The sequence below is a fragment of the Salmo salar genome, chromosome ssa19 (genome assembly GCF_905237065.1).
Source record: "Salmo salar chromosome ssa19, Ssal_v3.1, whole genome shotgun sequence".
Classification (NCBI taxonomy): Eukaryota; Metazoa; Chordata; class Actinopteri; order Salmoniformes; family Salmonidae; genus Salmo; species Salmo salar.
Genome location: NC_059460.1, coordinates 25,840,701 through 25,860,990, shown reverse-complemented (window position 1 = coordinate 25,860,990; position 20,290 = coordinate 25,840,701). Strand labels below are relative to the sequence as shown.

The window sequence follows — 20,290 nt, the reverse complement described above, 5'->3', positions numbered from 1 at the left end:
AATGGATGCAAGGACTCACCATCCCTGATATAAAAATGAGAGTTTATACAGTATTTGTTTGCAACTACACTGTTAACAACTAATGGAGTAAAACAAGTGTATACTTTGGGTTGTAATGGGGTACGACTGTTGAACTGAGCCCATAAGTCTGCTGTTATATTCTTTAAGAAACAAAATGGGTATATATCATTAATATAAAAGTAAAAAAAAAATGGTTGTAGAAACCCCAAAACGTGTTGTACCTAAAAGTAGTGAAAGCTTTGCCTGACAAAAGAGGGTGTAGGGTGAAGTTGCCCCAAGACGCTGATCTTGGGTCAGTTTTACATTTTCCCCACTAGTGGTTAAGGTTAGGATTGGGGGAGGGGAACCCACTCATAGATCTGGACCTAGGGGAAACTTCACCCCAGAGCACAAAACAGACCCAGTTTACTTACTTGAGCCCAGGAATGTCTAGTATATTGGTGAGGCCTGTCCAGTTGATGTCCAAAAGCTAGATGAAAACAAAATACATGTAGATTTAGCGGTATGGAATCTGGAAGAACATGCTGTACAAAGAACGATTGAAAAGCCACACCTGCGCTTTTTTACTTAAATTATCTAAAAACAAACACTATCTTATAGAAGGCAAAAATGCACACAGGGACACTAGCCAGAAAGAGTGAGATTAAGTAAATTATCTACATTGATTCAAGCACTTAACTTTATTGTTGTGTGACTCCTGTGATGTAATTACTCACAAGTGCAGCAAAGTTAAACAGAAGCCAAAAGGAGCTAATTTGCCTCTTGACAAATAAACCAATTTCCTTTGAAATCGGACAATTTTACACACGAAAAATGACAAGATGGCGTGCCAACAAGCATATTTTTTGCTGCAGTTTTACCCTATAATTTAGCCTGATGGAACCAGCCTTAAATCTGTGTTCCATTTCTGTAGTAAATACCAAATACAACTTTATTATTTACGAACAACAGAAATGTGTCTTCTGCTCTGTTCTCAACCCCTGAGCCACCTACCGTGTTATCATGGCTTGATGTCTCAATATACAAAACAATACACAATGACGGTGAGACATACAGTATATGTATACAATCAGGCTGGTTCTAACAGGCTACTAGAGTTAAATACTGTACCCAACTGGTTTACTTGTTTCAGCTTTCTCTAATATACGTTACTGTTGAACTGGGGACACACATCTTTGTATAGTACATGTATGAGTCAGTGTTAGAACACTGACACTAAAGATACCGCCCCCCAGATTGGACAAATACTTGACCCGCTGAAAGATTACAAAAAACAATCCTCTAAAAACCAAATCCGTATACAGGGGCTGTCCCAAATGACATCCTATTTCCTATGGACCCTGGTCAACAGTATCACACAACATAGAAAATATGGTGCCATTTGGGATGTACACAGGTTCTATTGAGGTCAGGGAGACAGGGACTGTGTATTTTTCCATGCAAAGTCTCTTACCAAAAGGTTTTGTGGTTATACAATGTTATGATAAAAGGGGACAATGCCTGTTTGAAATCACCCTGCATATTGGTAAACGTGAACATTTTATCTGAGTGACAGCACAGCTAAGCCAGAAAAAGTTACCGTCATGGAGTTGGACAGGTAGTAACTTCTAAGCCGATGGGTATTTTTTTCTTTATGCTAGTCGGAGCTTTGATGCGTCTCTTGGCTCAAGGAATCAATTTCAATGCGTTTTTACAGCCCCCCCCTCTCTGTGTTGCCTACACTGCAGCAGATAGTGTTGAGCAAGGACTGTCCAGAACACTGCAAGGCAACCAAAATAGCCAATTCCACATGGTGCATTTCCACTGCATGGATTGGTGCCAATGTTTGGCCCAAATACTGTATGTTGCCTTTTGTGAATAACACTGGTGCTTACAAAAAAGGCTGGAGTGACACCAGCAGCAGTGGAGAAGCCCTATAGGGGGTACTGTACCATAGCAGTGAACTGGCAGAGCAGTGTGGCTTCTTCTCCAAGCATAACATTATCAACTAATGGAGGGTCCTTGGAGACCATGTACACAATGTGTACCAATTAAAACAGCTGCGCATTGTAGAACTTTGCAGCTGTGCATTTTAGCTGTGCATTGCGGAACTTGAGTAGCCTTTTTCCCTCCAGTTCTCTGCGTTTCATCTCTCTGGCAACACAGCACAGACAAGGGCATCGCCTAAAATGGTATCCTCCCATTCACTAGTTCTCTTAGAACGTTATTTTATTTGGCAGTCAAGATTGAACCATTTAAGGAGGAGAATGAAGAGTTGTCTCCTTCACTGTGAAGCATTCTGGAGAATATTTTACACAGTCCTACCCCCTAAATCAGAGGGAAGAGGGCCCCTTTTAATCCTTTACCTCAAAAGTTCTTCCATAAACTGTGCTTTTCCCCATTATTAGGATGACAGATAATAGAAATATAGCATGCCTGAGGCCACAGAAACAGAAGCTGCTGGTCCATAGTCTGCTCTCAAAGAAGATGTATTACACTCAGATACTGTGTAATTAACACCCACTGCGTGGCTTGTGTCCTAACATGTAACACTGACACAGTCTTACCACTACACTCCTCCTGCTTCCTCTCGCTGCTGTCTGCACTGAGGCTGGCATAGGCAGTGCAAAGAAATCCACCAAAGTAGGACTAGCCTGATCTATGTCTATTTAAGGCTCCAGTCTCTCCACTCGGGACTCGTATCTGACTTAAATTGGCCAAATGTTTAGGCAGAACATAGGTCTGGAGGCTCAGCACTACAGGCTTAGCACTACAGGAAGGAAGACAGTGATAAAATAGCCATTGCCAAACAACTGTCTTGCAAGCAGCTAATGATGCAAGTGACCTTAATTCCAAATGATAGAAAGAGGAAGTGTGTGTCAGGGCTAGAACTTACAGGTTTCTTCAGAAAGAACAGGGACAAGGCTCCTATCAGGGGCATGTCACCTAGCAACGGCTCCATGACTACTCTCAACACTCCATGGAGCTGTGAAACACAAGAGGCATCAAGATAAAAACACGCTCACAGAGATAAAAACAGAAACACACACAACATTAAGGGAGCTTTCAGTATCAGGGAACCAACACTGCAGGCCCCTGACCCACCTAATGACCTGTATGGGAACATTCAAGAGTGAACGCCTGGACACCGCAGCAGACACGTGCCTCCAGAGACACTCCAAAGGGGTCTTTCACTCCAAAGATGCCCCCCACACTACTACTGCATTACTATCAGACATAACATATCTGTCATCCTCAGCTTCCTGAACAGATATAATTAGCTCTCTCTCTCAAGACAAGCAGGTCGTTTAAGTGCTGACACTGTATATGAGCAAAACAGACCACACTATTTTTGTTCAATGGACATGAGTTTAAAAACAAAATGGTAATTATCCACATAAAGACCCCAGTGTCTATTGTCTGTCTCAATCGCAGTATTTATTTGTTTAATAAAAAATACAAAAATCACAAAAATAAAAACAGGATTTAAACTCCGCTTCAAAGACACAAAGTATGCTGTTTCCAAACTCCACTATACTGTGAGTATGAGAAATGTAAGCCAGTGCTTTATAATAGGGCTTTGTGAAGTAAGTATCTTCGAGGGACGATACTAATGGCTCTTTGGCTCTAAGGAGACAGATTGATTGCTTTTCCTACCAGCTATGTTTCATTGCTGCCTGCTACACAATGGACAAAGACATATAAACACTGGTTTTGTTCAAGCTCTACTCTCGATTTTCTCCCACACACACACACAAAGCGTTAATTTCATCAACAATAACAAAAAAATATGAGTCAACAACCTATTTTTCCTGAGGAAAAACAAGATGAGATGCCATGAAAAAAAACAGTAACACTGATGTCAGCCATGATTTACCATATAAGCTACAGTACAAAGCCTTGGCTACAGGTTACCAATTTAAGCAAACAGCTCTTTTCTCCCAATCATAACCTTGGTCACATACACATGGTTAACAGATGTTATTGCGAGTGTAGCGAAATGCTTGTGCTTCTAGTTCCGACAGTGCAGTAATATCTTAGAAGTAATCGAACAATTCCACAACAACTACCTAATACACACAAATTGAAGTAAAGGGATGGAATAAGAATATATACATATAAATATAAGGATGAGCGATGGCCGAGCAGCACAGACAAGATGCAATAGATGGTATAAAATACAGTATATACATACATACACTACCAGTCAAAAGTTTTAGAACACCTACTCATTCAGGGGGTTCTTTATTTTTACTACTTTCTACATTGTAGAATAACAGTGAAGACGTCAAAACTATGAAATAACACATATGGAATTATGTAGAAACCTAAAAAGGGTTAAACAAATCAAAATATATTTTATATTTGAGATTCTTCAAATATCCACCCTTTGCCTTGATGACAGCTTTGCACACTCTTGGCATTCTCTCAGCCAGCTTCATGAGATAGTCACCTGGAATGCATTTCAATTAACAGGTGTGCCTGTTAAAAGTTAATTTGTGGAATTTCTTTCCTTCTTAATGCGTTTGAGCCAATCAGTTGTGTTGTGAGGTAGGGGGGTATACAGAAGATAGCCCTATTTGGTAAAAGACCAAGTCCATATTATTGCAAGAACAGCTCAAATAAGCAAAGAGAAACGACAGTCCATCACACCTTTAAGACATTTTGGTCAGTCAATACGGAAAGTTTCAAGAACTTTGAATGTTTCTTCAAGTGCAGTTGTAAAAACCTTCAAGCTCTATGATGAAACTGGCTCTCATGAGCACTGCCACAGGGATGGAAGACCCAGAGTTACATCTGCTGCAGAGGATAAGTTCATTAGAGTTACAGCCTCAGAACTTGCAGCCCAAGTAAAAGCTTCACAGATTTCAAGTAACAGACACATCTCAACATCAACTGTTCAGAGGACCTGTGTGAATCAGGCCTTTATGATTGAATTGCTGAAAACAAACCAATACTAAAGGACACTAATAATAAGAAGAGGGTTGCTTGGGCCAAGAAACACGAACAATGGACATTAAACGGGTGGAAATTTGTCCTTTGGTCTGGAGTCCAAATTGTAGATTTTTGGTTCCAACCGCCATGTCTTTGTGAGACGCGGTGTGGGTGAATAGATGATTGCCGCATGTGTATTTTTTATTTATTTCACCTTAGCGAGGGCCAGCGAGGGCCAGCCGACTAGAGCATACAGGTCGCAGTGGTGGGTGGTATAAGGCGCTTTGGTAACAAGACGGATGGCACTGTGATAGACTGCATCCAATTTGCTGAGTAGAGTTTTGGAAGCTATTTTGTAAATGACATCACCGAAGTCGAGGATCGGCAGGATAGTCAGTTTTACTAGGGTAAGTTTGGCGGCATGAGTGAAGGAGTCTTTGTTGCGAAATAGAAAGCCCATTCTAGATTTGATTTTGGATTGGAGATGTTTGATATGAGTCTGGAAGGAGAGTTTACAGTCTAGTCAGACACCTAGGTATATATCGTTGTCCACGTATTCTAGGTCAGAACCGTCCAGAGAAGTGGTGCTAGTCGGGCGGGCGGGTGCGGGCAGTGAACGGTTGAAAAGCATGCATTTGGTTTTGCTAACGTTTAAGAGCAGTTGGAGGCCACGGAAGGAGTGTTGTATGGCATTGAAGCTCGTTTGGAGGTTTGTTAACACAGTGTCCAAAGAAGGGCCAGATTTATACAGAATGGTGTCGTCTGCATAGAGGTGGATCAGGGAATCACCCGCAGCAAGAGCGACATTGTTGATATATACAGAGAAAAGAGTCGGCCCGAGAATTGAACCCTGTGGTACCCCCATAGAGACTGCCAGAGGTCCGGACAACAGGCCCTCCGATTTGACACACTGAACCCTATCTGCGAAGTAGTTGGTGAACCAGGCAAGGCAGTCATTTGAGAAACCAAGGCTATTGAGTCTGCCAATAAGAATACGGTGATTGACAGAGTCGAAAGCCTTGGCCAGCTCGTTGAAGACGGCTGCACAGTACTGTCTTTTATCGATGGCGGTTATGATATCGTTAAGTACCTTGAGCGTGGCTGAGGTGCACCCGTGACTAGCTCGGAAACCGGATTGCACAGCGGAGAAGGTACGGTGGGATTCGAAATGGTCAGTAATCTGTCTATTCACTGGCCTTTAAATACTTTAGAAAGGCAGGGCAGGATGGATATGGGTCTGTAACAGTTTGGGTCTATAGTGTCTACCCCTTTGAAGAGGGGGATGACCGCGGCAGCTTTCCAATCTTTAGGGATCTCGGACGAAACGAAAGAGAGGTTGAACAGCCTGGTAATAGGGGTTGCAACAATGGTGTAAAGCATGGAGGAGGAGGTGTTACAGTGTGAGGGTGCTTTGCTGGTGACACTGTGATTTATTTAGAATTCAAGGCACACTTAACCAGCATGGCTACCACAGCATTCTGCAGCGATACCCCATCCCATCTGGTTTGGGCTTAGTGGGACTATCATTAGTGTTTCAACAGGACAATGACCCAACACACCTCCAAGCTGAGTAAGGGCTATTTAACCAAGAAGGAGTGCTGCATGATGGAGTGCTGTATCAGATGACCTGGCTCCACAATCCCCCAACCTCAACCAAATTGAGATTGTTTGGGATGAGTCGGACCGCAAGAAGAGCTGGTTGAGAGAATGCCAACAGTGTGCAAAGCTGTCATCAAGGCAAAGGGTGGCTATTTGAAGAGTCTCAAACATGAAATATATTTTGATTTGTTTAACACTTTTCCTCCATGCTACATGATTCCTTATGTGTTATATCATAGCTTTGATGTCTTCACTATTATTCTACCATGTAGAAAATAGTCAAAATAAAGAAAAACCCTTGAATGAGTAGCTGTTCTAAAACTTTTGACCGGTAGTGTATGAGGTGAGAAATGCAAGATACATAAACATTATTAAAAACGGCATTATCAAAGTGACTAGTGATACATTTATTAAAGTGGCCAATGATTTCAAGTCTGTATGTAGGCAGCAGCCTCTCTGTGTTAGTGATGGCTGTTTAACAGTCTGATGGCCTTGAGATAGAAGCTATAGGCAGTCTCTCGGTCCCAGCTTTGATGCACCTGTACTGACCTCGCCTTCTGGATGGTAGCGAGGTGAACAGGCAGTGGCTTGGGTGGTTGTTGTCCTTGATGATCTTTTTGGCCTTCCTGTGACATCGGGTGCTGTAGGTGTCGAGGAGGGCAGGTAGTTTGCCCTTGGTGATGCGTTGTGCAGACCGCCCCACCCTTTGGAGAGCCTTGCGGTTGTGGGCGGTGCAGTTGCTGTACCAGGCGGTGATACAGCCTGACAGGATGCTCTCAATTGTGCATCTGTAAAAGTTTGTTAGGGTTTTAGGTGACAAGCCAAATTTCTTCAGCCTCCTGAGGTTGAAGAGGCACCGTTGTGCCTTCTTCACCACACTGTCTGTGTGGATGGACCACTTCAGTTTGTCCGTGATGTGTACACCGAGGAACTTAAAAACGTTCCACCTTCTCCACTGCTGTCCCGTCAATGTGGATAGGGGGTGCTCCCTCTGCGGTTTCCTGAAGTCCACGATCATCTCCTATGTTTTGTTGACGTTGAGTGAGAAGTTGTTTTCCTGACACCACACTCCAAGTGCCCTCACCTCCTCCCTGTAGGCTGTCTCATCGTTGTTGGTAATCAAGCCCACTACTGTTGTGTCATCTGCAAACTTGATGATTGAGTTGGAGGCGTGCATGGCCACACAGTCATGGGTGAACAGGAGGGGGCTGAGCACGCACCCTTGTGGGGCCCCAGTGTTGAGGATCAGCGAAGTGAAGATGCTGTTTCCTACCTTCACCACCTGGGGGCGGACCGTCAGAAAGTCCAGGACCCAATTTCACAGGGCGGGGTTGAGACCCAGGGCCTCAAGCTCAATGGTGAGCTTAGATTTTGTTGTTTGCAAGTCAGTGTAATTGAGCAAGCAGGCATCATTAAAGTAACTTTTACATGCAGTCACAAGATTCAGTTGGAGTTTACTGTCCTCGACTCTTATGAACAGGTTATCAGTGACATAATCAACGATCAGAGGATCCATTACAGATTTTTTATGGCCAGCCCCAGATCCAATTCAGACTTCAAGTGAAGGGTGTTTGTTAAATGAAAAAATAACATTTGTCCCCCCGGTGTTTTACATCCCTAAGAAATGACATTTGAAAAAACTATCACCCATAAAATGTTACGTTAGGATTAATTGGAGACATAAAAACATAAAACAGAGAATGAGACAATAACATAATTTATAGATTACCTGTATGCTCTTAATACCAGCTTTGCAGTAGTATCTTTTGATGTCCACATCAATTTCAGTATTTCCAACAAAACTGGAGAAAAAAGTTCAACATCAAAATCACATGTTTATCTATGTAAAAAAAATGTTTTTACATACTACACAGAGTACATTCTATGACAAGCCAAAGTCTACAATCTGTCCAAAATGGAGATAGTCAGGTCACCTGATCTGTAGGTCCATGATGATCTGACGCTTGTCCACATTCTCTGTGTAAACCTTGACCCCATTGATCCTTAAAGGCTAAACACAAGACAGATGACATCACGATATCACCACTAGGCCTCAGCCCCCCACTTGTGTTCTACCCAGTATGAACATCGCCACTACTCTGTGACTCCTCCTGGAAACTATTTGGGAAACACCCACCAGCTGTCCCTACAACACAGACACATGCACAGATACGGGTCTAGGGGTGCTTGAGCACTTGCCCTTTTCCCCACCAATAAGAAAAATGTAAGAGCTGTTTGAAAAGACTGCCTGAAATGTAAGCCTGTTTTGGTAGGATGAAGCTTTGTCCTTTCTAATGTGACATTACCATGCAGTGAATTTGTTAATAACAGCTAGTTTTCAGTTTTCCCCTACCCACTCCGAGACAGTACTAGCAAAATTCCTGCTTGAGAAATGAATCTTTGCGAAGAAGCTATTATGTTTCTTTTTGACCATTTTAATTGAAAACAATCACAGTAAGGTACTTAATTGTTACCCAGCCAGAAATGATTTGATATTTAGATAAAAGGGTTGCATTTAAAACCAGATTGGGGAGGTTTGACCGCCTGTTGAACGGTTGAAAACTATCTTATAAACATAAGGCATGGTTAGGTAGAGACTCCTGCTGATAAGTCTTGATGTTCACCTTGTCCCCCATGTTGATCTTGCTGAAGCGGAACGTGCTGAGGTGGGAGTTGGCTCCCTTCACGGCCGGCTCGATAGTCTCGCGGAACAGCTTCTCTATGAACTGGCAAATATACGGCCACATCTGTCTCACAGTCTGCAGGGCCAGAGGGAGTAGGAACGGATTAGTGAGTTGGTACCGGGCGCACATTCTGACCATCATACAGTAAGTCATCACAGAAATGTAGGAGACAGAGTGAAGGAGCTGAATTCACTGAATTCATTCTTTAATATCAGGTCCCATATTCACAAAGTGCCTGAGTAGAAGCGCTAAGTTGAGCTTTTCCATCACTATGGAATAAGACAGGTGAGACCTGGTCCTAGATTAGCACTCCTTCTCTGAGAATGAGAATACAGGCCCGGCAATATCCTGAAGGTGATGCGAAAGCATTTCAATCATCTCATCAGTTGTATCATTCACAATACTCAATTCATATATTTATATTTGAACATTTCAATTGTTATATGCTCTATGTTATGTACAATAAATATTTGAAACTTAGGTCTCAGGTCTCAACTTAGGTCTCACCTTACACTCTTAGCATATTTATTTATATTTAGAACCTAAAAATGTTATTCAGCTGTCCCCATAGGATAACCCTTTGAAGAACCCTTTCTGGTTCCAGGTAGAACCCTATTTGAACCTTTTACCTGGAACCAAAATGTATCTACACCACAAAACCAAGCAGGAAAAGTAGGTCCTCATCAAAATAGAAGTGGAAATTCTAACAGTATGTTCCTCTTTGTTATTTTACCTTGTTCAGCCACTCTACTCTTTCTACATCTGGGAAGTTGACCTAAAGAGAAAATAAGAGACATCATTACTGTTTACATGGTCAAAACTGTTTTATTTGCCCAGTACCAGTAGTCACTGATTCCATCTAAACAAACACATTGTACATTGTTATTTTAACTGAAATATCTGTTGGACATGAGATATTCTGCCTAGGTTCAGCAGAAGTATGGCTGCTGCCTGCGTTGCATCCTAAATTGCACCCTATTGCCTATATTGCACTACTATTGACCAGAGCCCATAAAATTTGCGCACTATGTAGGGAATAGTGTGCCATTTGGGACGTAGTCATGCAGTCCTCCTGAACCCCTCCTGGTTATTACAAAGACCACTCCACACAGTATGAGCATCATTGAGAGAGAGGAGAGCCCTGAGCATACACATTACCCACATAATGTACCTACACATACATACACACAAACCACATAAATAAATAACACTGGCTCTCATAAGCCAACAATAATCATAGTCTAAAAGCAAAACTTTTCTAATTAGGCTACCACACCTTTTCAGCACAACACAGAGGAAGTGTGCTGTCATGCGTTATCCCCTTAGGAGCAGCGGCTCCAACCGTGTAGCCGTGGCAACGAGATTGCATGTGAGAGCTACAGGAGGCAGTAATGCTAACGCGGGTGAGAAAAGAGCTGATCCAGCATTAGCGTGACAGCGTAGAGGAGCATAGGATCGGACAGTGAGAGGAGTGGGAAGTAGGGAGATAAACTACTGCTGGGTTTGACAGATTCAAGCCTAGCTTTTTTACATGCCACAAGTGCCTCTGTTATGCAAGCAGGAGCACTCAAGTGGACATGGTTTCTATTAACCTGACACATACTATAAAGCAACAAATTCACAAAATAGCGGTAAGAGGATAGTGCCTTGCGGATACATCATTTACTCAACGAATAAATGATGAGTGATATCAAATTACTGTGCAACTGTCAAGAGGTACTTCACACCTCAACAGAAATTGAGATGTAATTTATATGCAGTACTGTCCATTTAAGTGGATTGAATGGGGATGCTGTTATTTAACTATGGAAATACTTTCAAAGCATATTATAGAAGCAACTTGGATCTACTTATTTAAAAAAACATTACACACCTGGAGGTATACAACTTCCATACAGTAGCTACCTTGACATGTTGCTTATGTCTCACAGGAGCCTGAATAAGCAGCAGGATTTTACATTAGTGTAGGCAGTGCTACGCAGCAGCCTATGACTCACAGCAGATGTATTTTTCAACCAAAACAAACAGGAGCAGTCGGCAAACACAATTTTAGGTATGACATTTTAGCTATGTTCTGATGCAACTCACTAATTTTATGCAACACAAAGATGAATAACATACAGTTCTCTAAACTAATTCAATCTGTTAGTAATCAAATTTATTTCACCCGTTACTGAGATGATTGTTCCAGTTTAGGTGATTGAGGTAGTCTCAGTATTCAATCTTCCCTACCCTGGCAGTCATTCTGAGTGTAGCTTGCGGGTGATTAACAATTCCACTTGTTGGATATCCTAACTTTGTCTGGATTCCAATAGGAATTACACATCACTTTGTATGCCAGCATAATGTAACTTGCAGGCGTGATGTGGTCTGTAAACCAGGAGATTCCTAACACTACTGTGTTAGGGTATAACTAGGCCAACAAAAGGTCTTATGATATACAGTAATAGTAAAAGTTTGGACACACCTACTCATTCAAGGGTTCTTCTTTATTTTTACTATATTGTAGAATAATAGTGAAGGCATCAAAACTATGAAATTGCACATATGGAATCATGTAGTAGAACGCCGCAGCCCGTCTGGTGTTCAACCTTCCCAAGTTCTCTCACGTCACCCCGCTCCTCCGCTCTCTCCACTGGCTTCCAGTTGAAGCTCGCATCCGCTACAAGACCATGGTGATTGCCTACGGAGGTGTGAAGGGAACGGCACCTCCATACCTTCAGGCTCTGATCAGGCCCTACACCCAAACAAGGGCACTGCGTTCATCCACCACTGGCCTGCTGGCCCCCCTACCTCTGAGGAAGCACAGTTCCCGCTCAGCCCAGTCAAAACTGTTCTCTGCTCTGGCACCCCAATGGTGGAACAAGCTCCCTCACGACGCCAGGACAGCGGAGTCAATCACCACCTTCCGGAGACACCTGAAACCCCACCTCTTTAAGGAATACCTAGGATAGGATAAAGTAATCCTTCTAACCCCCCCTTAAAAGATTTAGATGCACTATTGTAAAGTGGTTGTTCCACTGGATATCATAAGGTGAATGCACCATTTTGTAAGTCGCTCTGGATAAGAGCGTCTGCTAAATGACTTAAATGTAAATGTAATGTAATGTAAATGTAGTAACCAAAAAAAAAAAAAAAGTTAAACAAATCTAAATATATTTTATTTTTGAGATTCATCAAAGTAGCCACCTTTGCCTTTACTGTGCAGCCGTATTCATTGATCTGGCCAAGGCTTTCAACTCTGTCAATCACCATATTCTTATTGGCAGACTCAACAGCCTTGGTTTCTCAAATGATTTCCTCGCCTGGTTCACCAACTACTTCTCTGATAGAGTTCAGTGTGTCAAATCGGAGGGCCTGTTGTCCGGACCTCTGGCAGTCTCTATGGGGCTGCCACAGGGTTTAATTCTCGGGCCGACTCTCTTCTCTGTATACATCAATGACGTCGCTCTTGCTGCTGGTGATTCTCTGATCCACCTCTATGCAGACGACACCATTCTGTATACTTCTGGCCCTTCTTTGGACACGGTGTTAACTAACCTCCAGAAGAGCTTCAATGCTATAGAACTCTCCTTCCGTGACCTCCAAACTGCTCTTAAATGCAAGTAAAACTAAATGCATGCTCTTCAACCGATCAATGCCCGCATCACTACTCTGGACAGCTCCGACTTAGAATATGTGGATAACTACAAATACCTAGGTGTCTGGTGACTGAAAACTCTCATTCCAGACTCACATTAAGCATCTCCAACCCAAAATTAAATCTAGAATCAACTTCCTATTTCGCAACAAAGCATCCTTCACTCATGCTGCCAAACATACCCTCGTAAAACTGACCATCCTACCGATCCTCGACGATGTCATTTATAAAATAGCCTCCAATACTCTACTCAACAAATTGGATGCAGTCTATCACAGTGCCATCCATTTTGTCACCAAAGCCCCATATACTACCCACCACTGCGACCTGTATGCTCTCGTTGGCTGGCCCTCGCTTCATACTCGTCGCCAAACCCACTGGATCCAGGTTATCTACAAGTCTCTGCTAGGTAAAGCCCTGCCTTATCTCAGCTCACTGGTCACCATAGCAGCACCCACTCGTAGCACGTGCTCCAGCAGGTATATCTCTCTGGTCACCCCCAAATCCAATTCCTCCTTTGGCCGCCTTTCCTTCCAGTTCTCTGCTGCCAATGACTGGAACGAACTGCAGATATCACTGAAGCTGGAGACTCATATCTCCCTCACTAGCTTTAAGCACCAGCTGTCAGAGCAGCTCACAGATCACTGCACATAGCACATCTGTAAACAGCCCATCCAACTACCTCATCCCCATACTGTATTTATTTATTTATCTTGCTCCTCTGCACCCCAGTATCTCTACTTGCACATTCATCTTCTGCACATCTACCATTCCAGTATTTAATTGCTATATTGTAATTACTTCGCCACCATGGCCTATTTATTGCCTTAACTCCCTTATCTTACCTCATTTGCACTCACTGTACATAGACGTTTTGTTTTCTTTTTTTCTACTGTATTATTGACTATGTTTTACTTATTCCATGTGTAACTCTGTGTTGTTGTATGTGTCGAACTGCTATGCTTTATCTTGGCCAGGTCACAGTTGCAAATGAGAACTTGTTCTCAACTAGCCTATCTGGTTAAACAAAGGTGAAATATATATATTTTTTTTAAATGACAGCTTTGCTGAGCAAATGTGTCTCCTAGAGGACAGGAAGGACATGATGCTTTTGTATAGCTCATGGTTTCAGATACCTCCCGCTCCTTCTCCTCAGAAACACAACCCAAGTGGCACGTTTCAGCATCTCAGTCTGAGTGACCAGCTGGTAGTGTCCAGACTGGGGAAGCTGAGCACCAGCGTTCAGTCTCTCCTTCAGTGCTTGAGGCATGCCTATTAGAGGTCGACCGATTATGATTTTTCAACACCGGTACCGATTATTGGATGACCAAAAAAGTCGCTGCCGATTAACCGGACGATTTTTTTTACATTTATTTATTTGTAGTAATGACAATTACAACAATACTGAATGAACACTTATTTTAACTTAAAACATCAATAAAATCAATTTAGCCTCAAATCATAAAACATGTTCAATTTGGTTTAAATAATGCAAAAACAAAGTGTTGGAGAAGAAAGTAAACATTTAAGTTCCTTGCTCAGAACATGAGAACATATTTACATTTACATTACATTTACATTTAAGTCATTTAGCAGACGCTCTTATCCAGAGCGACTTACAAAATGGTGCATTCACCTTATGATATCCAGTGGAACAACCACTTTACAATAGTGCATCTAAATATTTTAAGGGGGGGGGTTAGAAGGATTACTTTATCCTATCCTAGGTATTCCTTAAAGAGGTGGGGTTTCAGGTGTCTCCGGAAGGTGGTGATTGACTCCGCTGTCCTGGCGTCGTGAGGGAGCTTGTTCCACCATTGGGGTGCCAGAGCAGCGAACAGTTTTGACTGGGCTGAGCGGGAACTGTGCTTCCTCAGAGGTAGGGGGGCCAGCAGGCCAGTGGTGGATGAACGCAGTGCCCTTGTTTGGGTGTAGGGCCTGATCAGAGCCTGAAGGTATGGAGGTGCCGTTCCCTTCACAGCTCCGTAGGCAATTACCATGGTCTTGTAGCGGATGCGAGCTTCAACTGGAAGCCAGTGGAGAGAGCGGAGGAGCGGGGTGACGTGAGAGAACTTGGGAAGGTTGAACACCAGACGGGCTGCGGCGTTCTGGATGAGTTGTAGGGGTTTAATGGCACAGGCAGGGAGCCCAGCCAACAGCGAGTTGCAGTAATCCAGACGGGAGATGACAAGTGCCTGGATTAGGACCTGCGCCGCTTCCTGTGTGAGGCAGGGTCGTACTCTGCGAATGTTGTAGAGCATGAACCTACAGGATCGGGTCACCGCCTTGATGTTAGTGGAGAACGACAGGGTGTTGTCAAGGATCACGCCAAGGTTCTTAGCACTCTGGGAGGAGGACACAAGGGAGTTGTCAACCGTGATGGCGAGATCATGGAACGGGCAGTCCTTCCCCGGGAGGAAGAGCAGCTCCGTCTTGCCGAGGTTCAGCTTGAGCTGGTGATCCATCATCAACACTGATATGTCTGACAGACATGCATAGATGCGATTCGCCGCCTGGTTATCAGAAGGGAAATATATGAAAGCTGGTGGTTCCTTTTAACATGAGTCTTCAATATTCCCAGGTAAGAAGTTTTAGGTTGTAGTTATTATAGGAATTATAGGACTTTTTCCCTCTCTACCATTTGTATTTCATATACCTTTGACTATTGGATGTTCTTATAGGCACTTTAGTATTGCCTGCGTAACAGTATGGCTTCCGTCTCTCTCCTCGCCCCTACCTGGGCTCGAACCAGGAACACATCGACAACAGCCACCCATGAAGCATCGTTACTCATCGCTCCACAAAAGCCACGGCCCTTGCAGAGCAAGGGGAACAACTACTTCAAGGTCTCAGAGTGAGTGACGTACCCGATTGAACCGCTATTAGCATGCACCCCGCTAACTAGCTAGCCATTTCACATCGGTTACACCAACCTAATCTCAGGAGTTGATAGGCTTGAAGTCATAAACAGCTCAATGCTTGAAGCACAGCGAAGAACTGCTGGCAAACGCAGGAAAGTGCTGTTTGAATGAATGCTTACGAGCCTGCTGGTGCCTACCACCGCTCAGTCAGACTGCTCTATCAAATCAGACTTAATTATAACATAACACACAGAAATACGAGCCTTAGGTCATTAATATGGTCAAATCCGGGAACTATCATTTCGAAATCAAAACGCTTATTTTTTCAGTGAAATACGGAACCATTCCGTATTTTATCTAATGGGTGGCATCCATAAGTCTAAATATTCCTGTTACATTGCACAACCTTCAATGTTATGCCATAATTACGTAAAATTCTGGCAAATTAGATCGCAAAGAGCCAGGCGGCCTAAACTGTTGCATATACCCTGACTCTGCGTGCAATGAACGCAAGAGAAGTGACACAATTTCCCTAGTTAAAAGAAACTCATGTTAGCAGGCAATATTAACTAAATATGCATGTTTAAAAATATATACTTGTGTATTGATTTTAAGAAAGGCGTTGATGTTTATGGTTAGGTACACATTGGTGCAACGACAGTGCTTTTTTCGCGAATGCGCTTGTAGAATCACCAGTTTGGCGAAGTAGGCTATGATTCAATGATAAATTAACAGGCACCGCATCGATTATATGCAACGCAGGACAAGCTAGATAAACTAGTAATATTAACCATGTGTAGTTAACTAGTGATTATGTTAAGATTGATTGTTTTTTATAAGATATGTTTAATGCGAGCTAGCACCTTACCTTGGCTCCTTGCTACACTCGCATAACAGGTAGTCAGCCTGCCACACAGTCTCCTCGTGGAGTGCAATGTAATCGGCCATGATCGGTGTCCAAAAATGCAGATTACCGATTGTTATGAAAACTTGAAATCGGCCCTAATTAAATCGGCCATGCCGATTAATCGGCCGACCTCTAATGCCTATGGCAGCCTGCAAACAACAGGGCACAACACAGTGTAGCCAGTCCAGCTCAGCATTGCTAGGCACAGTTTAGCACAGCACAGTAGTGACTAGTGCACTCTGATGAGAAAACACTGTAATATACTGACTCACTGAATCGTTGCTGCTGGCAGCTACCGGCGTGGAGCAGCACTGAGGCAGACATTTCATTTACTTCTAAATCGAGTTAAGTCATCTTTAGAGAGACCTTCAGAGCTAGTTCATCAAACTAACTCCAGTAGGGTTCTATACACACTAAAAGTTGATGAAGTACCCGCAATAACTACTTCAACAGAGCCCTTTGGAAAAATGTGTCTTAGGAGAGAAGTCACAAGGCATGACAGTGTGACAAGCCAAACATTTAGGATAAAAATAGGGTGAAAATTGATGTCCCCCCATGTTTTTCCCCTTAACCAAATGAGTAGTCACCTTGTCAGCTAAAATGGCAGAAGAGACAGACAAACAATGATACTGTCCTAGTTTGACACTTGCTGAGTAGATCTCAAGCAGCTTATAATTATTCATAATTTATCCTCATCAAGTATAGGCCTAGTTGATGTCTTCAACTTGAGTCAGACGACATTATTGTCAAGTTGCGTTTAAGTTGGGGGTTTCTCCTATGGCCCTACATTTTGCTAGCCTGAGTGCCAGACTGTTTTTGCCATCATGCCAACTCCTTGTCACTCATCGTCAAGCCAATGATAGTACAATCAGATCTAGAACCAGGCGAACAATAAGTGAGGTTAGATTGGGTGCATCTTCCAGGCATAATCATGCATGCAAGGTGTTCTTAGTTATCTCAACAGTGGCAAGGCAATGTGATTGGGGCCCATGTGTCCCTCCCACACTGGTGTCCGGTTTACCATTGTGCAATGCTGTATTTAGAGGGGCTTAGTCTAATGTCACTGCTGGGGACAGCTGTGTGATCAGAGCTTTACAGGTCAACACTGTTCTGTCTTCTGATCCCAGAGTGATGGTTTTCTTAGAAACTCAAAAACAACAAAAATGATTCACGTGTGTTGTGCACTAGGCTTATTTGGGTTATAGAAAAAAAACATGTTCAAATACATTTGATATAAGCTAATCAAATGTGGTAGTAATATAGCCATATAATAATAATAATCCAGAGTGGATAACTGAATAGGGGGATAAAGATAACATTTTGTGCACTTTTTTTTTGGTGCTCCCTTTATAAATGCATCTTGGTCTTACCCATGATGGCAAATGAGAAGTTGTCAGACTTCGTTTGACAGTTCTCTCCTCCTGTTCAAAGAACGCCAAGGCTCTGTACAGTCGGGTGTTCTTGCCTCCTGTGTTTCTCCTCCACCAGAAAAATATTACAAGTCCTATTAAGAGCCAACTGAAACTGAATTCAAAATATCCCAAAACATATATGGGAAAAATTAGCACGAATGTCTTTGTAAACTGAATCCATGTCTGAGTTAGTTCACCGACGGAAGACCCAGACTTGTCAGCGCCGATGTCTGCCGGTGGAAATACGTTTGTATTGGGGTCGGTGTTAACCGGGCTCGGTGTGTTTTGTCCATTCTCCTTTGATCCAGCGGAGCTCCCATTATGTGCATGGGCGCTTCGTACAGCCGTCATACTGTCTATTGACATTCGTTTCTTTGCGCCCACAGTTTCGATGGGATGTTGGAGTAAAGACCTCAACAACAGAAGCTTCTTCTATTCTTTATTAAACTGTCACTAATGTTAAACCTCCTGCGCAGAGACCGCGCAGAGCCTCTCGGAGTCAACCTCAGACTGCGCTCACGTTAGTTCAACCGCATCTGAGCCCATTTTGCCCTGGAAAAAGTGGGCATTGATTATTCTTCCACGCTGCAATAAAGTATACGAGCAACCATCTCATTTGCATAATTTTCTTGTCTCATTCTTCAATAACACCACGCTGCTTCCCTCATACCGCGCAGAGTTCGGGTAGTCCTCCACTTGCAATAACCTACAGCAGCCGCAATCTTCCAACACACTCCTCTCCCAGCGCACGTTTGCGTTCTGTACTACTTCATGGTCGTCACTAGCTTCTACCAATCTCTTCCCATAAAGTCATAAACCCCGCCCATTTCTACACTCGGTTGAGTGATTTAAAAAAAAAAGACATCCGTGTGTCTAATTAGGGATGACACGTGTTACTTTAAACCCAATCACCGTGTTGGCGTAACATTATTTGTGTACATTTGTTCAATACATTTTGTGTCATTCCCTGCAATTAATGTGTTAAATGTTGAAAACCATACATCACACCCAAGATGTGTTAGATTATTATCCAATCACATTCAGCTAGTGGAAACCGTCTGTGACAGAGGCACAAAATCGCCAGCCTGTGCCCACCACCTGTAGAGACCACTACATATTTCAGGAATAGCAACATTCTCTAGTCTCATCATCATCTCTGTCATACATCAATAAGACCTCTGAATAGCTTTCAGTGTGATCAATTCAGTACCTCTGCCTAATAATCACCATTATCATCATCATCATTTTAACTGACTGGCTCCAAAGCTACACTAAACAAAACCAATAAATACTGATTACAATTTTTTTTATCTTCATGATGATTAAGGCTTAAAAAATAATAATTAAAGGCTTCACGATAGAAATGGAATTTAGCAATTATTTTTCTACGGACTGAACTGTGTATCCAAGGTGATTTGTTCTTGCTTGCAGAAATTGCTATTTGATCGATTAAAGATCCTGTTGTCAAGAGAACATGACACATTTACCTTAGTTTCAGTGAGATTGTGCAATCGAAATCTGCTGCCATGGCACTGGATAATGTCAACACAAGTTTGGAAGCTTTATTTCTGAAATCAAGTTGAATATTTCACAAGGAAGAACATAAAGGCAATAACATACATCCTGAGAAGAAAAACTGGTGACTTGATACACAACAATTGTACACATATGTGTGGCAAACTTAGAGATAGACAGCTAGGCTAGTTAAACTTACATCTCCGGCGTTAGTTTGCTTGCTAGCTAACGACGTTAAAGCTAATGGTAGTGGTAACTAACCCTTTTGTTAGTGGTTATAACGTTACACCAATATTCTTTGCAGCAAAGCCAGTCTTTGTTATTGCTGTGCGTGTTGTCAATGAGAATACTTGTCGAATTATGAAGAACATAACTAAATAAGATACAGATTACTTTAGGAGGCACATAACTAGGGGCAGCATGATAAGAGTAGCTAAAATTTTTATGATAACCTTGTCCCCCAGGGCCTCCCGAGTGGTACAGTGGTCTAAGGCACTGCATCGCAGTGCTAGCTGTGCCACTAGAGATCCTGGTTTGAGTCCAAGCTCTGTCGCAGCCGACTGCGACTGGGAGACCCATGGGGCGGCGCACAATAGGCCTCGCGTCGTCCGGGTTAGGGGAGGGTTTGGCCGGCAGGGATGTTCTTGTCCCATCGTGCATTAGCGACTCCTGTGGTGGGCCTGGTGCAATGCACGCTGATACAGTCACCAGGTGTACGGTGTTTCTTCTGACACGTT

The 20,290-nt window shown here is 42.9% G+C and overlaps 1 protein-coding gene across 4 annotated transcripts in view; it reads right to left on the bottom strand.

Moving 5' to 3' along the window:
- LOC106578619 (extended synaptotagmin-2-A) overlaps positions 1-18,800 on the bottom strand; it is a 33,688-nt gene extending 14,888 nt beyond the window's left edge. For 3 of the 4 annotated variants that reach the window (XM_014157623.2, XM_014157627.2, XM_014157629.2), the window contains exons 1-7: positions 17,997-18,800; positions 9,952-9,993; positions 9,159-9,293; positions 8,469-8,545; positions 8,264-8,336; positions 2,897-2,986; positions 435-490 (exon numbers count right to left, since the gene is read on the bottom strand). In XM_014157623.2, the coding sequence (XP_014013098.2) occupies positions 435-490; positions 2,897-2,986; positions 8,264-8,336; positions 8,469-8,545; positions 9,159-9,293; positions 9,952-9,993; positions 17,997-18,404 (881 nt within the window). In that variant the 5' untranslated portion in view covers positions 18,405-18,800. Of the gene's footprint in view, positions 1-434; positions 491-2,896; positions 2,987-8,263; positions 8,337-8,468; positions 8,546-9,158; positions 9,294-9,951; positions 9,994-10,494; positions 10,603-17,996 lie in introns of those variants that run through there. The other variant, XM_045702161.1, reaches the window with a different exon arrangement.
- Between the last annotated feature and the right edge of the window lie 1,490 nt (positions 18,801-20,290).